Below are 16661 nucleotides of genomic sequence, written 5' to 3'. Positions count from 1 at the left end.
CCTTCAGGTTGCTACAGTTCCACAGCTGTATCGGGGACGTGGGGGTTGTTCATGTTACATCCACGAGGATAATGTTAAGTAGGACTGCATTATCAAGATTTGCCCTACCATTGACTGCAATGCAACAGGAGAAGATCTGGGAAAGCAGTGGCTGTGGGTCTGGGTGGCTATGTGAAGCTTCTGGGGCCAGGATTTGACAGCGAACATTTACTGACGACGGTGAGCGTCAGTTAAATGTGGAGGGTGTCCTGTTTGCTTTCAAATCCTGCCTCAAGGCTTTCTGTTGGAAAACCCCCTGCATGTGGTTTTGGAACAGCACTGAGAACTGCAGAGGAAGAAGGTCCCACTGCAGTCCTTGTTAGACTGAAGGCACTTTTGCAGCAGGCAACTTGTAGTTAACATGAGTAAGACACAACTAATCCATTGCCAAGCTGAAGACAAAGTAGCCATCTTGAGCCTAAGTGGAGCATGTGAAGGAAGGCTTGCCTGGCTATTTCTGCTTCGTTATCTGAGAACGCCTGTTCTCCCATTTGACACCCCCCTCTTATCTTCCCTGAGGTAGATTGTAATTGGCCTTCTTGCCTCTCTGCAAAAATCGTCCCCCTCCTCACACTACAGGAACGGGAAGCATCTTTTTGGGATGCCTGACAGCACTGTGCTTGAGGATCCCAGTCATCAGCAAGGAGAGAAGACATAAAATGTGTGCTTGGAGAGACGATTTTGTGCAAAGGAGGTCTGGGCGCAGTGGGGCAGGTTGGGGGGGGGGAGGCTTGCCTTGTGGCTTATTTGCAAGACCAGAAGTAAAGCACGCCAGGAGAACAGTGGGTGGAGGAGGAAGTTTGGGGAGGAATGGTGGCTTCGGCACCCTTTTTCCTCCTGTTGCTTCTCCAGTTTTCAATTGCCTCCCCGTTAACGGCCCCCCTTGGTTACTTGTTCAGCTCATCTCATGTTCATCTAACACATGGATTGTGCTGCTGTTGCAGCTAATTAAGCTTGATAACAAGGGAGCAAAGAGTCAGAAGGGGCTTGTGGGGCAGTCCTGCTGTGCCCTGGAGGCCTGCTGATTTGTGGTTATTTATAGGAAATGCTTTTTATAAGCTGCAGGCCTGAAACCGCTAACCCGTCAATAGGAAGGCCAACATAACATTATCAGGATTGCTTTTGACTTGAAATGGCTTTGGGTTTGTAGCCGCAGCTTCAGAAATATTCCAGATTTACCTCGTTATTGATGTGCATAGCCTGAAACTGTGGCTTATCCATGGTAGAACTCACAGTGGCTTGAATTTGACTTTTGAACAAACTGAAGATCCTTAAAAGATGTTCACTTTGCATGAAGTCTCCCTTTTTCCATTGACTCACCTCCTTTAATTTTATTAAGAAACTAACTGCTTTATCGTTTGTGAAGCAATGTGCTGGTTCCCATTCCATTATCTGTACCAGATAATGGATTTTTTTTTGAGGGGGGGCTCAGCCTAATACAGTGGTAGAGGCTTTTTTTTTTCATTTCAGGATGTAGAGAATATGCTGTTTTAGGATCCTCCTAAAGATTCTTCTCAGCTTCACAGTTTGTAACTTTTGAGTCACCTGCTAACAGACAAGTCAGAAAGTATGTTCTTCTCAGCATTTGATTTGGACTAAATCCAGTTGTTACTCCCAATTAGAGGAAATCTACTGAATCTGTGGGGTTTATAAGAGTGTTGACTAAACAAGGCCCATTCATTCTGTGGATCTACTCTGGCAGGCACTAGTGACTGGTCTTTATGCAGCATCTCCATCTCACATTTCTTAAGACAAACAACAAATGTTAGCCAGCTGAAAAAGAGCTTTAGATCTTAAACAGGTTTTAATACAAAATGTACATAAAAAGCCATATAAATATACATTACCTTTCTTCCATTACATACCTTTGAAAATAACATTGCTTTTCTTGTGCACCTTTTTAATCTCTTTGCCCTCTGCACAATCTGCACAACTTCCTGTTCCAAGCTATGCCGCTGAAAATGGCTTCCACTCTATTGGAATAAAAACCAGACCACTTCCCCCAATAACGTTTAGCAGGAAAGTAGGGCCATTGCTTTCTAATTCCACTTTGCTTTTTCCTTCCTGATTCTCCAACCTCTACTTTTTGCTTTGAACAGCTTACTCTTGACAATGGCAGTTCAGCAGATACAGGGTGAGGGTGACAAATGACAGCCTATTGAAAGCAAGCTTGACAAGACCCTGCCAATAGGTTCAGAAACACTCTTGCCTTGTATAAAAAGGAGCTTAAATGCTCTTGGCTGATTCTGATCACCACATTCAGTGACTCCAGGTGTCTATATAGTAGCAGTACCAGCAGGAATTATTGACAAGATCAGCAAGGAATAATAGCCAAAGAAGCATCATGAGCGGAGTGTGGAGGATACAGAATGCCAGTGAGAATAAATAAAGCAACTTGAAATCGTCAGCCTATGCTTCAGGATATTTCCTCCCTGCTCCTGTCCTGTATAGGTGTAACAGTCAGCAAAACAAAATACTTCTTTTCATCCAGTAAAGTTGAGGTTGTTTTCGAAGGTACTGCTCTTCACTTCAAAAAATTGCCATTTTTGCAAGGTAGCTGTCAGTCCGTTCATGTTTTGAGTCTAGTTTTCAGAACGTGTCTATCGGAGAACTTTTGTAAGAGTTGTCCTTCAGGCTGTTGAATATTTCCTTAGTGCCATTTTGCCACTGCAGAACAAGATCCATCGGAGTTTTTCCCTCCTGTGTAGGAAAGTCAGGGGAATTGGGTTAATTTTTTTAAATGTCATCTTTGATTTCTATACTCTTCATATTTCTCTGACTTTGATACTTCTCAGTGTTGACAGTGAATTCTCATGGTAACATGTCGGCTGATGCTTCTCTGAAGTAACAAATCTGTTCAATTAGCAGATCTTTCTGACCTACAGAGTACACACCAGGGCAGTTTGTGTACTATGTATTTATGTACAATACACATCCAATTAGAATGTTCTTGTTTTTACTTTGGTTTCTTGTCCTGCTCTTCTAGCACACTCTTGTCAAATTGCATTTATTCGTCACAGCCCATCAGATCTGCAAACACAAATGTTCTGGCCTAGAAAGTCATGCAAAACCTACTCAAGTACAAATCAGTCAGAGTTAGTTGCAGTCAAACCCTAGTGCAATCAATGGAGTTGGTTTAATTTATTTTCTTTTAGTAACTTGTATGTTGTGCCATATAAACTCAAAGAGGCTGCTATCATAAAAACAGGAAGGCATCACATTGCTATCACAAACAAGTACCTCTACAATGTTTTTGATCATACTGAGGGCTAATTTCTATGAGATACCTATCCAGGATTCCAGGTTTGGTCTCATTTAAAGGGATCCTGAGCTCTGCGTGGGCCTCCCTTGCTAACACACAAACTGGCCAGAAAGTATGCCCGACTAGGATCCAGATGCTGCAAGTAAAGTAGCCAGTTTATAGTTTAAGACGTATGCAGTAATTGGCCTTTCTTGTTCCCCGCACCTTATAAGTTGTGATTAAAACCCACAGGACTGTCCACATCTAGCATGAAAACACATGGGAAAACCAGTGAATAGAAAGTTAAATAGGTGGTTTCTCTTTAATAGTCTATAGCAGTGGTCCCCAACTGTTTCCAAATCGTGGACCATGTACAGGTGGGCGGGATGCGCTCTCGTACATGCACGGATGGGGGCACACACGGGTGGGCAGGGTGCACGCTCGTGCATGCGCGGGTGGGTGGGGTTGAGCTCACAGGTGGGTGGGGCATGCTCTTGTGCAGGTGGGCAGGGCACCCGTGCGTGCAGGTGGGTGAGCTGTGCACGCAGGGGGAGTGTATGGGGGGGTGGGATATCTGTTTCCGTGGCCTGGTCCTGCCAAGGCCATGGCCCGATACTAGGTTGTGGACCAGGAGTTGGGGACCCCTGGTCTATAGTTTTCCTGTCTGTTCTACAAATAACATTATGGTTGTTTGGGAAAAAATTGGGGGGGGGGGAAGCCATGTTAAAAGAGTAACATATTTCAAGTTTATATATTTAGAGATTTTGTAAATCAGTTATGTACTGGTTAATGGAGGCATTTACTTTGCTGTTTGTTGCTTCTGTATAGCTGTTTTTCTTAATATGGTAGGAATATATTTTGTAGGAAAACTGTAAACATGATGCACTACTTACAGCATTCTTTATGTTTAGATTGGCACCATACAGAATCAGGAGTCGAATCATTTTGTAGCGATTGAGCCTCACTGCATCGTGCATAGGGGTATCGCCCTCCTAGAACAAGGGACAAGAAATTAATTTGGTAAGCTCTTGAGTTATTCCATCATAAAGCTGAAAGGGCTTAACCAATTCCACTAACATCTTACTGCCAAATACAGTAGAAGTGCCAAGGGCCATCCTGATGCTAAATTGGAATGAGTGAGCGAAGGGACTCTAAATGCCTTTTGTACTCATAAAAAGAGCAAAATTATCTCTTATCACTGTAATGTAACCTAGTTATCGTAAAAAGGATTTCATGAGAAGTAAGCCATTAATAATAACCATGCACAGTCAATTCAATTTAGACTTGTGGTGTTTCAATTTAGACTCCGGGTTTTCTAGGCAGAAGTGGTTTACCGTTTCCTTCTGGAGGTGGCCTGGGACTGTGCAGCTTGACAAAGGCCACTCAGGCCGGCTCTTCTCATAGAAGGGACAGTGGGGAGTGGAACGCCCCTCCCCTCTGGCTCTGCAGCCAGATACCTAAACTACTGAGCTATCTGGCAAGCTACAACCCATTATTTGTAGCCTGTAACTTCCAGCTTTAGGAAGGAGGTTGTGTTAGGTTCCTCTGTTCAAGGAATCCAAGTTATCAATCTGAGCAGCATCACAGGTTTCCTTTCTCCCCTCCCATCTGCCATTTTAAAGGCCATATGTTTATCATATCCCTGCCCCCCCACCTTTTAAAATAAGAGTTGAATCTCCACACAGCAGTATGGCTTGAAAAGAAAATGCAATGTTGCTTCATGAGAAAGGGACTCTTAGTATGTTGGGTAAGGAAACTAGCATTCCAGATAAGGTTGGACTATCATGCCCATCATCCGTGACCACTGCCAATCTAGAATACCTAGGAGTTGGATCATCAGGCATTTCCCTGGTCTCTCTACCCCTTGTTCTCTGGAAATTGCTTGAAGAGGATTTATACAGTGAGAAGACTTACACGGTCCTTGGCGTTGAGGTCGGCTTCGCAGGCAATGAGGTGTTCTCCACAGTCGTACTGACCTGTCCTGACTGCCACGTGCAACGGAGTGCTGAGCAACTAATAGAAAATTGGGGAGCAGGGGGTTGTGCACAAGAGAAGCATGGTCAATAGGAAGGCAGTACAAAAAGTGTGAGAAATAAATTTGGCCCTTAAACCACATCCCCAGTGTACAACCTCTCAGACCAGAGCTTTTGGCAGGAGGAATGGAATACCTTGTCTCTTGTATTCCTGTTGATTCCTTTGTTTAGCAGATATTTCAGGACTTCCACATTGCCCCCACGGCATGTCCAGTGAATAGCCGTCGACTCAAGCTAACCCAGAAGAAGCAGAGGAAATAAAATACTGTAATGGACATGAATGTAAATGCAAGAATAATTAATTTACAGACTGAGAAAGAGAGAGAGAATGTGTGAGTGTTATATGTGCAGGGAGCCATCTTTACCAGTATTCTGCCTAACAATAGCTCTTCAATGAGAGCAGAGTCACTGCTTCAGGAGCCACTGACTAATTCTGCAAGGCCTGGTCAGTTATGCAGTTGGGCCACTTCCCTGCCCAGATGTGGACCAGAGACTGCAAGAATTCTAGTTCTCAGAGAGGTGCAGATATTTAAAGTTCAAGCTCATCAGCATTCTTTGATTTCCCCCGCCAGAGCTCATGGTATCCAAATTTCATATGAACTTGCCCCATGCAAATGTGTACATATTTTTGTGCACCTTAAAGAACACACTTGTTTTTGTACACTGGCTGAAGTATCTGTGCATTTTAGAATGATACATTGCTTTCTTTACACATATTTCAAATATTTGTCCTTTGCAGAAGATTGCAGGCGATTGCACCTGGTTCCACAATAACAGCTAAAAGATGCAAAACTGTAAATCCATTTTTTAAAAAAACCCAGTGGAGCAAATCTGTCACTTATTCCTAGTTCTTGGCGCTTGATTACTCAAATCCTGATAATCTTCGTCAAATGTATGAGCTAACCAGCTGCTGCTGGTAATGAAAGAAGCTAATCTCTGTCAATCAGCCAGAAGACTGTTACATTTGCAAGTACAGCTGGCGCTTCTTACCATATCTTGGAATTCAAGTTGGGCTCCAGCTTCTACTAACTTTTCCACGACTGCCAGGTGTCCTTCTGAGCATGCTCTGTGCAAGGCCGTGCGCTTATACTGTCAATTAGAACAACAACACTATAGTCAGTTGTGAGCGTTTACCTTTGCTTCTTGATAAAAGTAGATCTCTTGAGATTTAAAGACAAGACACAAGTCTTCTGATATAGAGCCAGCAAGAACAGCATTGCCAACTCCGAAACCAAGGACAGAGTCTGTCACGGAGACTGAACTAATCACGTGGACGGATCCAATGAGTACTGTACATAATGAGGACAGCCATATGATAGATCCGGTGGAGCTAAGGACATCGGCAGCTTTCCCAGACCCATCAAAGGAAGCACAATCAGAGATGCTGACCAGGTTAAAAAAACTGCGCCTTCGGCTCCAGAACTCAATAAGGCCTGTTAATCCACCAGAGGGTAACACACAGGACATTATGGGACCAAATGACATTGAGGAGATCTCCCCAATTATGTTGGACCAGCTTCCAGTTAGCAGCGGGGGAGAATCCCCCATGTTAGCAAGTGGCTCCTCACGGGGGTTCGAGCTGCCAAATGTAAAGGAGGTTAGGACCCCACTGATTATACCATCGACATCTGTCCCAGGAGATACAAATCAAGAGTCGGTCAAACAGCCAGTATGATATCTCCCCTCCAAAAGTAAAAACTTTCCATGTAGCGAACTAACACATCAAGATGAAGGATTATACTTTATTTGCTAGTTTTCTAGGGGTGGGCATTTAATGATAGTTTATGAGACTCATGTGTTGGGAAACTATATCATAAACATTCTTCGTAACAGGTCCCTTGAATAGTACTGAAGATCTGTTTAAAGAAGTACCGAATGCTGTACTCTTAGGGATTAGAATACTGTAATGCTGTGAAAAGTAAAGAGAGAATTATGGCAGAAAGTCGTGTCAGTGGGTTTGTTTTGTTTTTCTGTTTCAACCTTCAAACAGAATTTCCTGAACAGAAGAGATGTTTCCATACAGTCCTTCCACCTTTCCCCAGAGAAATGTGGAAAAAATGTGTGAGGCGGAAACGTATGCCTTGAAATCGTTAAAAGATCATCTCCTATACGGCACCAAACTACAGCTCTCACAATCTTTTAGGAAGTACTGTGCCTGTTAAATTAGGGTCAAGACACTATCGGTAAAAGTGCTTTCAGCAGAATTAGAACAGAAACATAAATGTAATACTGTACCTCATCACAAACGTTTGGGTCCCCTTTGTCTGCTAGATATTTTTCAATGACTGGCATCTTGTTTTCCAAAGCAGCCTTAAAAAATGTAGGAACATCCACAGGTTCTGTCTGGTAGTGAACAGAAATGGGTGTTAGGCTGGGACAGTTTGCGTAAAACCCATCCAGTGCTCAGCCCTATGAATATGAAGTGTAGGTAAGTTGCAGAACTTACTATAACTTCTGGCTCAGGTTCCTTCAAAACAGGTACTTTAACTTTCTTGATTTTTTTCCTTTTCTTCAGCTGAATGATTTTCTCAAGGTCTTCCAAGCTTTCAAGTTTTGATCTCTGCTCTAATTTCTTTTTCTTGAGCTGAAAGAAGTAAAAAAAAAAGCCAGTAGTTTCAGAAAACCACCTGCCCAGATATTAAAAATAAGAAGAAGCTAGTAAAGGTAAAGGTAAAGGTTCCCCTTGACAATTTTTGTCCAGTCGTGTCCGACTCTAGGGGGCGGCGCTCATCCCGCTCTTCAAGCCATAGAGCCAGCGTTTGTCCGAAGACAATCTTTCCGTGGTCACATGGCCAGTGTGATTTAGACACGGAACGCTGTTTACCTTCCCACCGAGAGGGTACCTATTTATCTACTTGCATTTGCATGCTTTCGAACCGCTAGGTTGGCAGGAGCTGGGACAAGCGACAGGCGCTCACTCCGTCGCGTGGATTCGATCTTACAACTGCTTGGTCTTCTGACCCTGCAGCACAGGCTTCTGCGGTTTAGCCCACAGCGCCACCACGTCCCCTAAGAAGAAGCTCAGTAACATCAATTTCAATGGAAGTTTCTCAGGGATCCCCCTTTGGCAGTTGAAACCATCAGAGGAAACTTTGCTTCAGGTTTTAACCCTTGTGGTAGACATGGATTTGTTTACAGAGGAATACTAGGCATGAAGTATAATTCCAATATATACAGTGAACACAGTTGACAAAATTCTGTTGTGTAATGTATGTATGATAAATAAAGAGCTCCTGAGGCACTTTTCAGAGTCCCGTGCACACACTAAGCCAGCATATGCGCATGCCCCCAAGAATCACGGTGGGCTTTTAAAATGGACCCCAAAGAGCAGATTGAAACTTACAACTTTGCTTCCATTAGGCAACTTTTCTTACATTACACAATACGATCTTAGCTACTATGTGGTAGTGGTGTGCGTTATGCGTGCAAATCACACAAATTAAGCTTGCCCTGCCCCCAGAAAAATTCCTGCAGACATTCTACTAACCCTTTAAAATCATGCATGGTATATAGAGAAGGTGGATTCCCACCATCACAGAGTACTCTCCTTGCCCTAAAATGTGAGAATAGCACAAGGAGGGCCTAAGACATTTTTATTCCTGTCTCCCAGCCCAACTACAGAAGTCAGCAAGGATGGCAGTTGAATCTTACTCCAGTGTAACACCCCACACCGTGCCAGAGGACAGAAGGTTAGCTTTGGCTGTGCTGTCAAGGCTGTCCTCCTGTAGGATCGGATGCTGTGGCCTACAGCAGAAGGGCGGTGATGGCTGCTCTTTCCATAGGTCCCAGGATCTTCTGCTCAAGGCATGTGCCACTGCTTAATGGCAGAGCCTGGTCAGGATCAGTATGCAGTCATGGAGTGGCTTACAAATAACGGAAATAGTTCGGTGCTTTGTAGGATTCAATCTTATTAGAACTCTTCCACAATGTACTCCTCTCAGTTTATATTTAAAACACAGGCCACATCTTTCAGACACGGTAGCAGCCCAGCTATCTTCTTACACGGAAGAAGGTGCTAACAAGAGTGATTACACATGACAGAATTTATCCTCCAAATGCAGAATACATATTTAATTGGCAGATTCTTTGCACCTGTATTTTGTAGTGACTTTGATCCAGCCATTTCAAGGTACCCTTTTCTTACAAACTCAATTATAAGTGTTCCTTGGTGGGGGTGCAATGGAAGGTCTGGTGTCAAACCTTTTAAAAACTGTCAAAATTGAACCGCCCCTTAAATTCCAGACTGTATTGTTATTCATCATTTAAATAATCCATCACCAGTGTGAAGCTGTAAAATACTAATTCATGAGCTCATGATAATCTGTTACTTCAAAGTCAGAATCTGTGGATTTCAGCACTACTAACTTTGCTATTTTCACCTCCCCTTGGGAAAAGCTGTTCCCCTAGACTTTGTGTGTGTGTGTGTGTGTGTGCGCGCGCAAGGTATTCAACATGGTGCCAACACGTGACATGTCAAATGCAACTCTGCAGACTCTACTGAATAGATACAAGTGATCAGATTTTTGCAAAGCTACAAGGGAAAACATTGCAGTGCTGGAAGATGCCTGACAGTTGTGTAAATAACTACCATGTAGCAGCAGCAGCAACAATAAACATCATTAGAAAGTATGCATTTTACAGCAGTCATGTCAAGAATGCTACGTAATACTGTGTATAGAATTTGCTCAAAAGTCAGAAAGGGATAGTGTGCAAACTAAACAACAAAACTCAATATTTTGGGGATGGCCCAGGAGGAAGCGAGCAAGCCGTTGATTTGGGGCTTTGCCTCAGTATATTTGGCCATCCAGACTGGGACTTTCAGTCATGACTATCAGCCATTTTCAAGATTTTCAAAACTACATATTCCACACAGCCATGCAGCTTGAGAAACTGCATTGGGCATGCACAGAAATTGAATGTGGGACACTATGTCTGCAAAGCTTGTGCAGAAAGGTATAGCATACCCCTTTAAATATTTTACAAGACCCTAATTCACAGTTTTATAATTATAATCAAGTCACACAGAGACCTCTAGGCACTGCTTGGCAATGTGGTATGACTGATCCTGTGAATGACTGAGGATCTTCCCTTTCCAGAGTACTCCTATCAAAACTTCTTTGTTGTTTGTCTCTATAGTTCCTCCTAATGTTATCTTTTCTTAAATGATAATGGGAATTCAAAACTTTTGAGCTACAGAAGTTCAAGAAGATGCAGAAGGAGTACATATTTACCTCAGCTTCAAGCTGTTTCTCCTCTTTGTAGGTCAGATTGCGTCTTGACAGTGAGGGATCAGTGATTGTCTTCAGATCCTCTTGTTTTTCTAACCTCACAGCTGCTTCATACTCTCCATTTTTGAAGTCCTCTGGGAGGAAATCCCCTGCCTCCCTAGCATCCGCCTTTTTGCCTGTTACCTGTCAAAACAAACAAACAAAAAAACAAAAGATGGTGACTTAGGTTCAGTGTTCCAAAGACTTTCTGACAGATCTGGAGGGTGAAAAGGTACATGTAGAGTAGGGTAGTGAAGCCCTTGAGAAGGACGGAAGAAGGAATGAATCTGCTGGAAGATGCATGTGAATCAAATGTCCCCATAGCAATATGGAGAGGGAGTGGGCTGATATTTGAGGGCATGAGAGTTGGCAGGTTTCAGGACACCTGCTGACATCTCAGAGAAATGTCATCTTTGTTTGGGTCTTCAGGCAGGGAGACATATTTCAGGGCATAAGGTGCAAGAGGAGGAGCAAGTTTCATTTTCTTGTGTGTGGTGACTTTATAACCTAGGCATCCATCTCCTTCCCATTCTAAACTGTGACCAAAGTGAACTGGTTCAGCATGAAGATGGTTGTATGTGTATTCAGCCGGCAATGTTTAGGAAGTAGTGTAGGAAACCAATGTTATCTGTCTCATACAAACGCATTGGTTGAAATCCAGTAGCAAGTTGCACTAGAGGAGACCTATCAAATTAGTGGGAATTTATTGAGTCAACTCCTCCATAAATGCCACTGTTACAATGGGCCTAACTTGGTGATTTGCTACTGGATTTCAGCCATTCTTTTGTAATTGTAAGACGAGGATCTTCTCGCAGTGACATCATGGTGTCTGGTTTCAGCTCCTAAATCTTGGAGAATAGGAAGTTGCTGATCTTCCACTCCTAGGCAGCATGCAGTACGGCTTGCTAGAATCCAAATGCTCAGGGGAATAGGTAAGAATCATCACACCCTAGGAAGGCCAACTCGAGTGTTAAGAGTGAAGTGACTGTCAGATAATAGACTTTACATGCCATGAAAGGGCAACAAGTTATTACTTGTTTAATTTGCAATCACTGTAGTGTTACTACTAGGAGGTGCTAGTGGGATTATCCTCATGCGCCAAAATTATGTCACTGGCTTCAGGTACTGTATTCCTTGAAGAGATTTTCAGGTAGGGGAGATGAGAAGTTGACTGACAAGGAGATTGAAGGAAAGGTTGCTGAGGAGGCAACCAAGAATAAGAGGACCCTGAAGGAAAAAAGAAATACTGTAGCTTAAAGGTGAATTAAGAAAGGGGCCATCAGAAATAAGGGAACTGAGAAAATAGATGGGTGCTTTCCCCATGCCAAACAGAAGCAACGGAAAAAGGAAATCATGCCTGTGACTAGGGTCCAGCAAGTGGGGCTTTGCTTCAGGGTGCCAAAATTAGGGCCAGAAATTTAGAGGTGAATCTACTGTTGAGACTTAGCAATACCTATCTCCTAGTCATTCTCTCTCTCTCTCTCTCTCTCTCTCTCTCTCTCTCTCTCTCTTCCTGGAGGGTGAGGGACACTACATTCTGAACCTCATTTCCCACGAGGGTTGTGCCTCATGGTGGATTAGGTGGGAAAGGGTACCGTTTAGCCCAGCTGCCCAAATGACTAACTACAGCTCTGAAAGAGATGTCAAGGCCACACAAAAGAGGGGCGTGCTACATGAGAAGAAGACAGGAATGGTAAGAAAGGAGACTGAGTCTGTGAAGGAAATCAGGCACTAGAGGCAATCACCTGAATATAAAAGACCTGAGAACAAAATAGGTAAGTGGGGAAAAATGGAGAAACTAAGAGGGGAATCATACTGAGGTAAAACCGTACAGATAGGAGGGTCTATGCAGTCTTTGAAAGAAAGCAGTTGATAGGCAAGTGGAGGTTTAGAAGGCAGGGATTGTGAGTCAAGGGTGCACCACCTTGCTGAGTCTAAAGCTCAGACCCTGACAGAAGAAGAGAAGAAGTATACTATCTGTGACCATAGCCATCCTGCCTGTTAAATCTTAAAAACACATAACTCTACTTCCAGATTTTGAACCTGCTGTGTACACTATGTTTGCAATGATCAATCCATACAATGCATTCATGTAAAGTTAGATAAGGCTACCACAATGGATCCCTGAAAGCAACGAAACAAATTAGTTATGACTAATTTATTTCCCACAGCATTCAACAGTCATGACTAACTTTAGCTAGACATGGGGCAATGACTAGGATTCTAAGAACTACTTTGGGTATATCGAGGAGCTTAGTTTCACCCAATGGAATTTTAATGCTCCCCCCACCTCCCAGCTTGATTAGCAGATTCATATGCCACCTGCTTCTGAAATTCCCCATGCAGCAGCGGATCCTGTCCACCTTCAATGGAACGTCTCTTGGGTGGTTCCTTGAATGCAAGATAGTTTGGTTTTGGCTTTATCACAAATGACATGCTTAGAAACCCTGTATGTACTGTATTTTACTAAGGATTCATTCAAAGAACGTAAGAGCAGGGATCAAAGTTTTACATCACAAGCATATGCATCTCTACCCAGAAGTACGTTCTAGTAAGTTTAAGAGGACTTACTCTCAGATCAATATTTAGGATTTTTCTTTGTTTCTGCTCGACAGAGTCAATAAGTAATGATTCATGTTTGTGTTCAAATCTGATAAGCTAACCTCTCTAGTGCAGTAGTGAATTCTCTTCTGCTTCCCTGTGAAAGATGCTATAGTAAACAGGAAATGTATCTGATGGACCCTTTCAGGCATGCAACCATCTCAGAAACCCCACATGGTGTTTGTTGCTAACCCCTACATTGTGAAGGCAAGAGGAGAAGGGGACGACAGAGGACGAGATGGTTGGACAGTGTCATCGAAGCGACCAACAAATCCGGGAGGCAGTGGAAGACAGGAGGGCCTGGAGTGCTCTGGTCCATGGGGTCACAAAGAGTCGGACACGATTTAACACCTAACAACAACAACCCCTACATTAACAACACAGTAATAAAGACATTAGAAATGAGAAGGTGCTTCTTAAGCCTAGTCACTCAGCTCCTCTTTCTCATCTATTAAGCTGCCCAGAATTGTTCCCAATTACTTCTGACTCCAGCTTGCATATTTGGCACAGTATAAGCATAGCTAGAAATTCATTCCCCAGTTTCTTTGCTGAGAAGCTAATGTAGACAAAACAGATGCAACTGGTTCCTGTGTAACATCACAGGTGAAGAGCTGGGACTCTTTCTCTGTTCCCATCCCAGGTAATAGCTGTAGTTTGATGCAGACCACCGTGCAAGTCCCATTGTGGCAAAAGTGGATATACTGTATAAATAGTTTTTTAAAAAAACCAAGCTTTCCTTTCTTCTCTTAGGGTAGGACTTGATCTCTTTTTTTCTTACATATGGAATAATGTCCAGTTACAGTAAGTGCTTTTCATATGTGACTAAAGTGTTCACGTGCATTGTTTCAGTAATCTTCACAACAGCCTTATAAGGCAGGTCAATATTACAGTATTAGCTTCCTTAATGTAATAAAATACTTTAAGATTCCAAAGTAGCACCTTGACACAAGTCACCAGAAAGCACACAACTCAGTGGATGTCTAAATCATGGATCTTGTGCTCATAGCTCACATTCTTAATCAGCATGTACATACCCAACACAGAGACACACACACTCATCAATCTGTTCTAGAGCCCCAGCACAACCTGCTCTGGCATGGCATGGCAGAAGAAACGAAATGCTTTTCTTAATGATACAGTTCACAGAATATAAACTAGGAAAGAATGTGACAACACCTATGCTATTTTATCTAAACATAATGCAAACCTTTAAAGAACCATCACTACCAATGGGAGCTTTTGTACCTACCAGCTCTTCTACTCTCAGCATCATCATAGTTCCTGTTGCCTTATGGGTGTCACTGTCCTTTAAGGAATATTCCTCCCACCTCCCCAAGGCAGCTTTACTGAGATATGCCAGTGTCTCCTTTAGCTTATATATCTCTGCAAGAACTTCTTCGGAGTGAGATAATCTTCCAACGCGGGAACACCAAGTATGTCGTCAGCCCCGCCAACTCTGAGATAGGTGCTCTCGCATTCCAGACATGTTAACTAGCCAGATCTAATGTCAAGGGTAGGAATTGGGGGGTGTGGGGCAGGGGGTGGGGCGGGGAGAGCTGAGAGGCCAAAGAGGGCTACGTCTTGCAGTGTAACTGCACTGCCTCTATGAATTAGTGTGAAATCTCAGGCGCTTCATTCCATGGGCAATGACCCCATCGCTCAGTAATGCAAGCCATTCTGTCTGTCCAGTGCCCAGTGGGGCAGCTGTCCTCTGAGATACCACACTGTATCGTCACTGACTTTCACATGAGCGAGAGTGTCCAGGAAAAGGACGAGTGACCTAGAGGCTGCACACTCAATGTAGCATCACCTTTGGCTAAGCAAGCATGTTGATCCTTTCCAGTTATGGGAAGCCATTCTTTTCATTATATTCTATTTTTGGCTTGTAAACAGTTTTGAAGGGGAAAAGGTTCTTATTTTTTTGCCCTCCCTCTTCCTCCACCCAACGTGATATCACCAGTCTATATTTGTTGGAAGGAATTCTCCGAAAGGATTACGAAGCCAGAACACTGTCTCTGGTGCTAAAAAGGCTGAATGACCTGATAAGTTAGCATTAGCCGAAGAATTCAGAACTCATCGGCTTTACATTTTCCCAGGAATCTGTCGCTGCTCATAAACAGAGTAGTAAATGATGATCTGTGATTGTAAGGAAAAGAGAGGGAAATAAAAATTAAAATCAGGCTGGAGTGATGAAATTTGAAGAGTCAGAGAAGTCACCATCATCTGACAAAGTTATCTCTCATATAGGTGACCATTTGGGAATGTAGATGTTACACTGGGGTTTGGACCCTAAGGAAAACTTGTATCTGGTGACGATCGGCACTGGTTCATTGTATGCTAGGCTCTGCAGAATATTTCAATCAGCCATTCAATTGAAACTCCTTTCACGTTAGTCTGTCTATACCACTTCACATTTATGCATTCATCCACTTTTTCATTTATTATATTTATAAATCATAATTTCCCCAGATGTAACTCAAGCCATGTATACCTCTTAAAGCAAACACTCACTCAACAAAAATTAAATTATAAAGTGCAGAGCTAATAAAATACAGTCAAGAAATGGGTTTTAAAAACAGCTAATATCAATAGCAATTGTAGCAGTGGTAATTTCAGACGGACTAGTTCGAGTCGTGTTGTGGCCATCTGGGAAATGTAGTGGTCATAACAAGGGATCCTATAAACAAGCATTCCTTCCTCCCCACCCCCACCCTTAAAAGCATGAATAAGGAGAAGATCTTTTGTAAAGTGAATGGCTCTTAATTGTCCATTCAAGGCCAAGCCACACTCATACATTTTGCATATCAAGGAAGAAATAAGGGAATAGCAGGGATAATGTATTCCCGAAGGCTTTCATGGCCGGGATCTAATGGTTGTTGTGGGTTTTTCTAAAGATGCCAGCCACAGAGACTGGCGAAACGTTAGGAAGAACAACCTTCAGAACAAGAGCCCGAAAAACCCACAACAACCATATCAGGGATAGCTTGCAGCACTGTATTGTTTCTGTACACCAGGGAATTTTGTACATCCATTTCTCTACTACAATTGCTACGACAATTGCAGCACAGCTCAGAAAGAGCTGGAGAGCCTTATTAAGGTGGCAGATGATGTCACAGTCCTGGCTAATGTGAAAAGTATTAGGGCTTCAGCAGTGTAAGCCCTGGCTTCCCTACACCTTAGCAATTCACCACACTCTGTGGGCCCAGGGGCATGTTGCAATGCACAGAGAGAACATACTGGTCTAGCTATTCCCATCCCAGAAACATGCTGTCTGGGGTAATGGGAACTGTAGTCCATTATGCTGATGGGGGAAACCAGTTTGGAAAATTAGTTTGGTGGCCATTTTGCTATTGCGAAGCATCCTTATGAAAGAGTGACTTCCTAGGGAGAAATATTGGGAAGAACATTTTATTGTGGAAGAATATCCACATTTTTATCCTTGAAATTCTACCCCTCCGGATCTACTACCCAAAGTCTTTG

General features: G+C 43.0%; 1 protein-coding gene across 1 annotated transcript; it reads right to left on the bottom strand.

Annotated features, from left to right (window-relative positions):
- Positions 1 to 1823: 1823 nt before the first annotated feature.
- Positions 1824 to 14584, bottom strand: ANKRD1 (ankyrin repeat domain 1). The gene is made up of 9 exons (XM_020803206.3): positions 14431 to 14584; positions 10545 to 10724; positions 7760 to 7897; positions 7549 to 7656; positions 6304 to 6402; positions 5449 to 5547; positions 5195 to 5293; positions 4174 to 4272; positions 1824 to 2739 (listed from the first exon to the last, which is right to left on the bottom strand). Exons 1-9 carry the CDS (start codon positions 14455 to 14457, stop codon positions 2629 to 2631), a joined length of 960 nt encoding a protein of 319 aa, XP_020658865.1. The 5' UTR covers positions 14458 to 14584; the 3' UTR covers positions 1824 to 2628.
- Positions 14585 to 16661: the final 2077 nt, after the last annotated feature.

This window comes from Pogona vitticeps, chromosome 3, assembly GCF_051106095.1.
Source record: "Pogona vitticeps strain Pit_001003342236 chromosome 3, PviZW2.1, whole genome shotgun sequence".
Taxonomy (NCBI): Eukaryota; Metazoa; Chordata; class Lepidosauria; order Squamata; family Agamidae; genus Pogona; species Pogona vitticeps.
The sequence above is the reverse complement of the archived record's forward strand: the minus strand, read 5'-3'. Positions and strand labels throughout refer to the sequence as shown.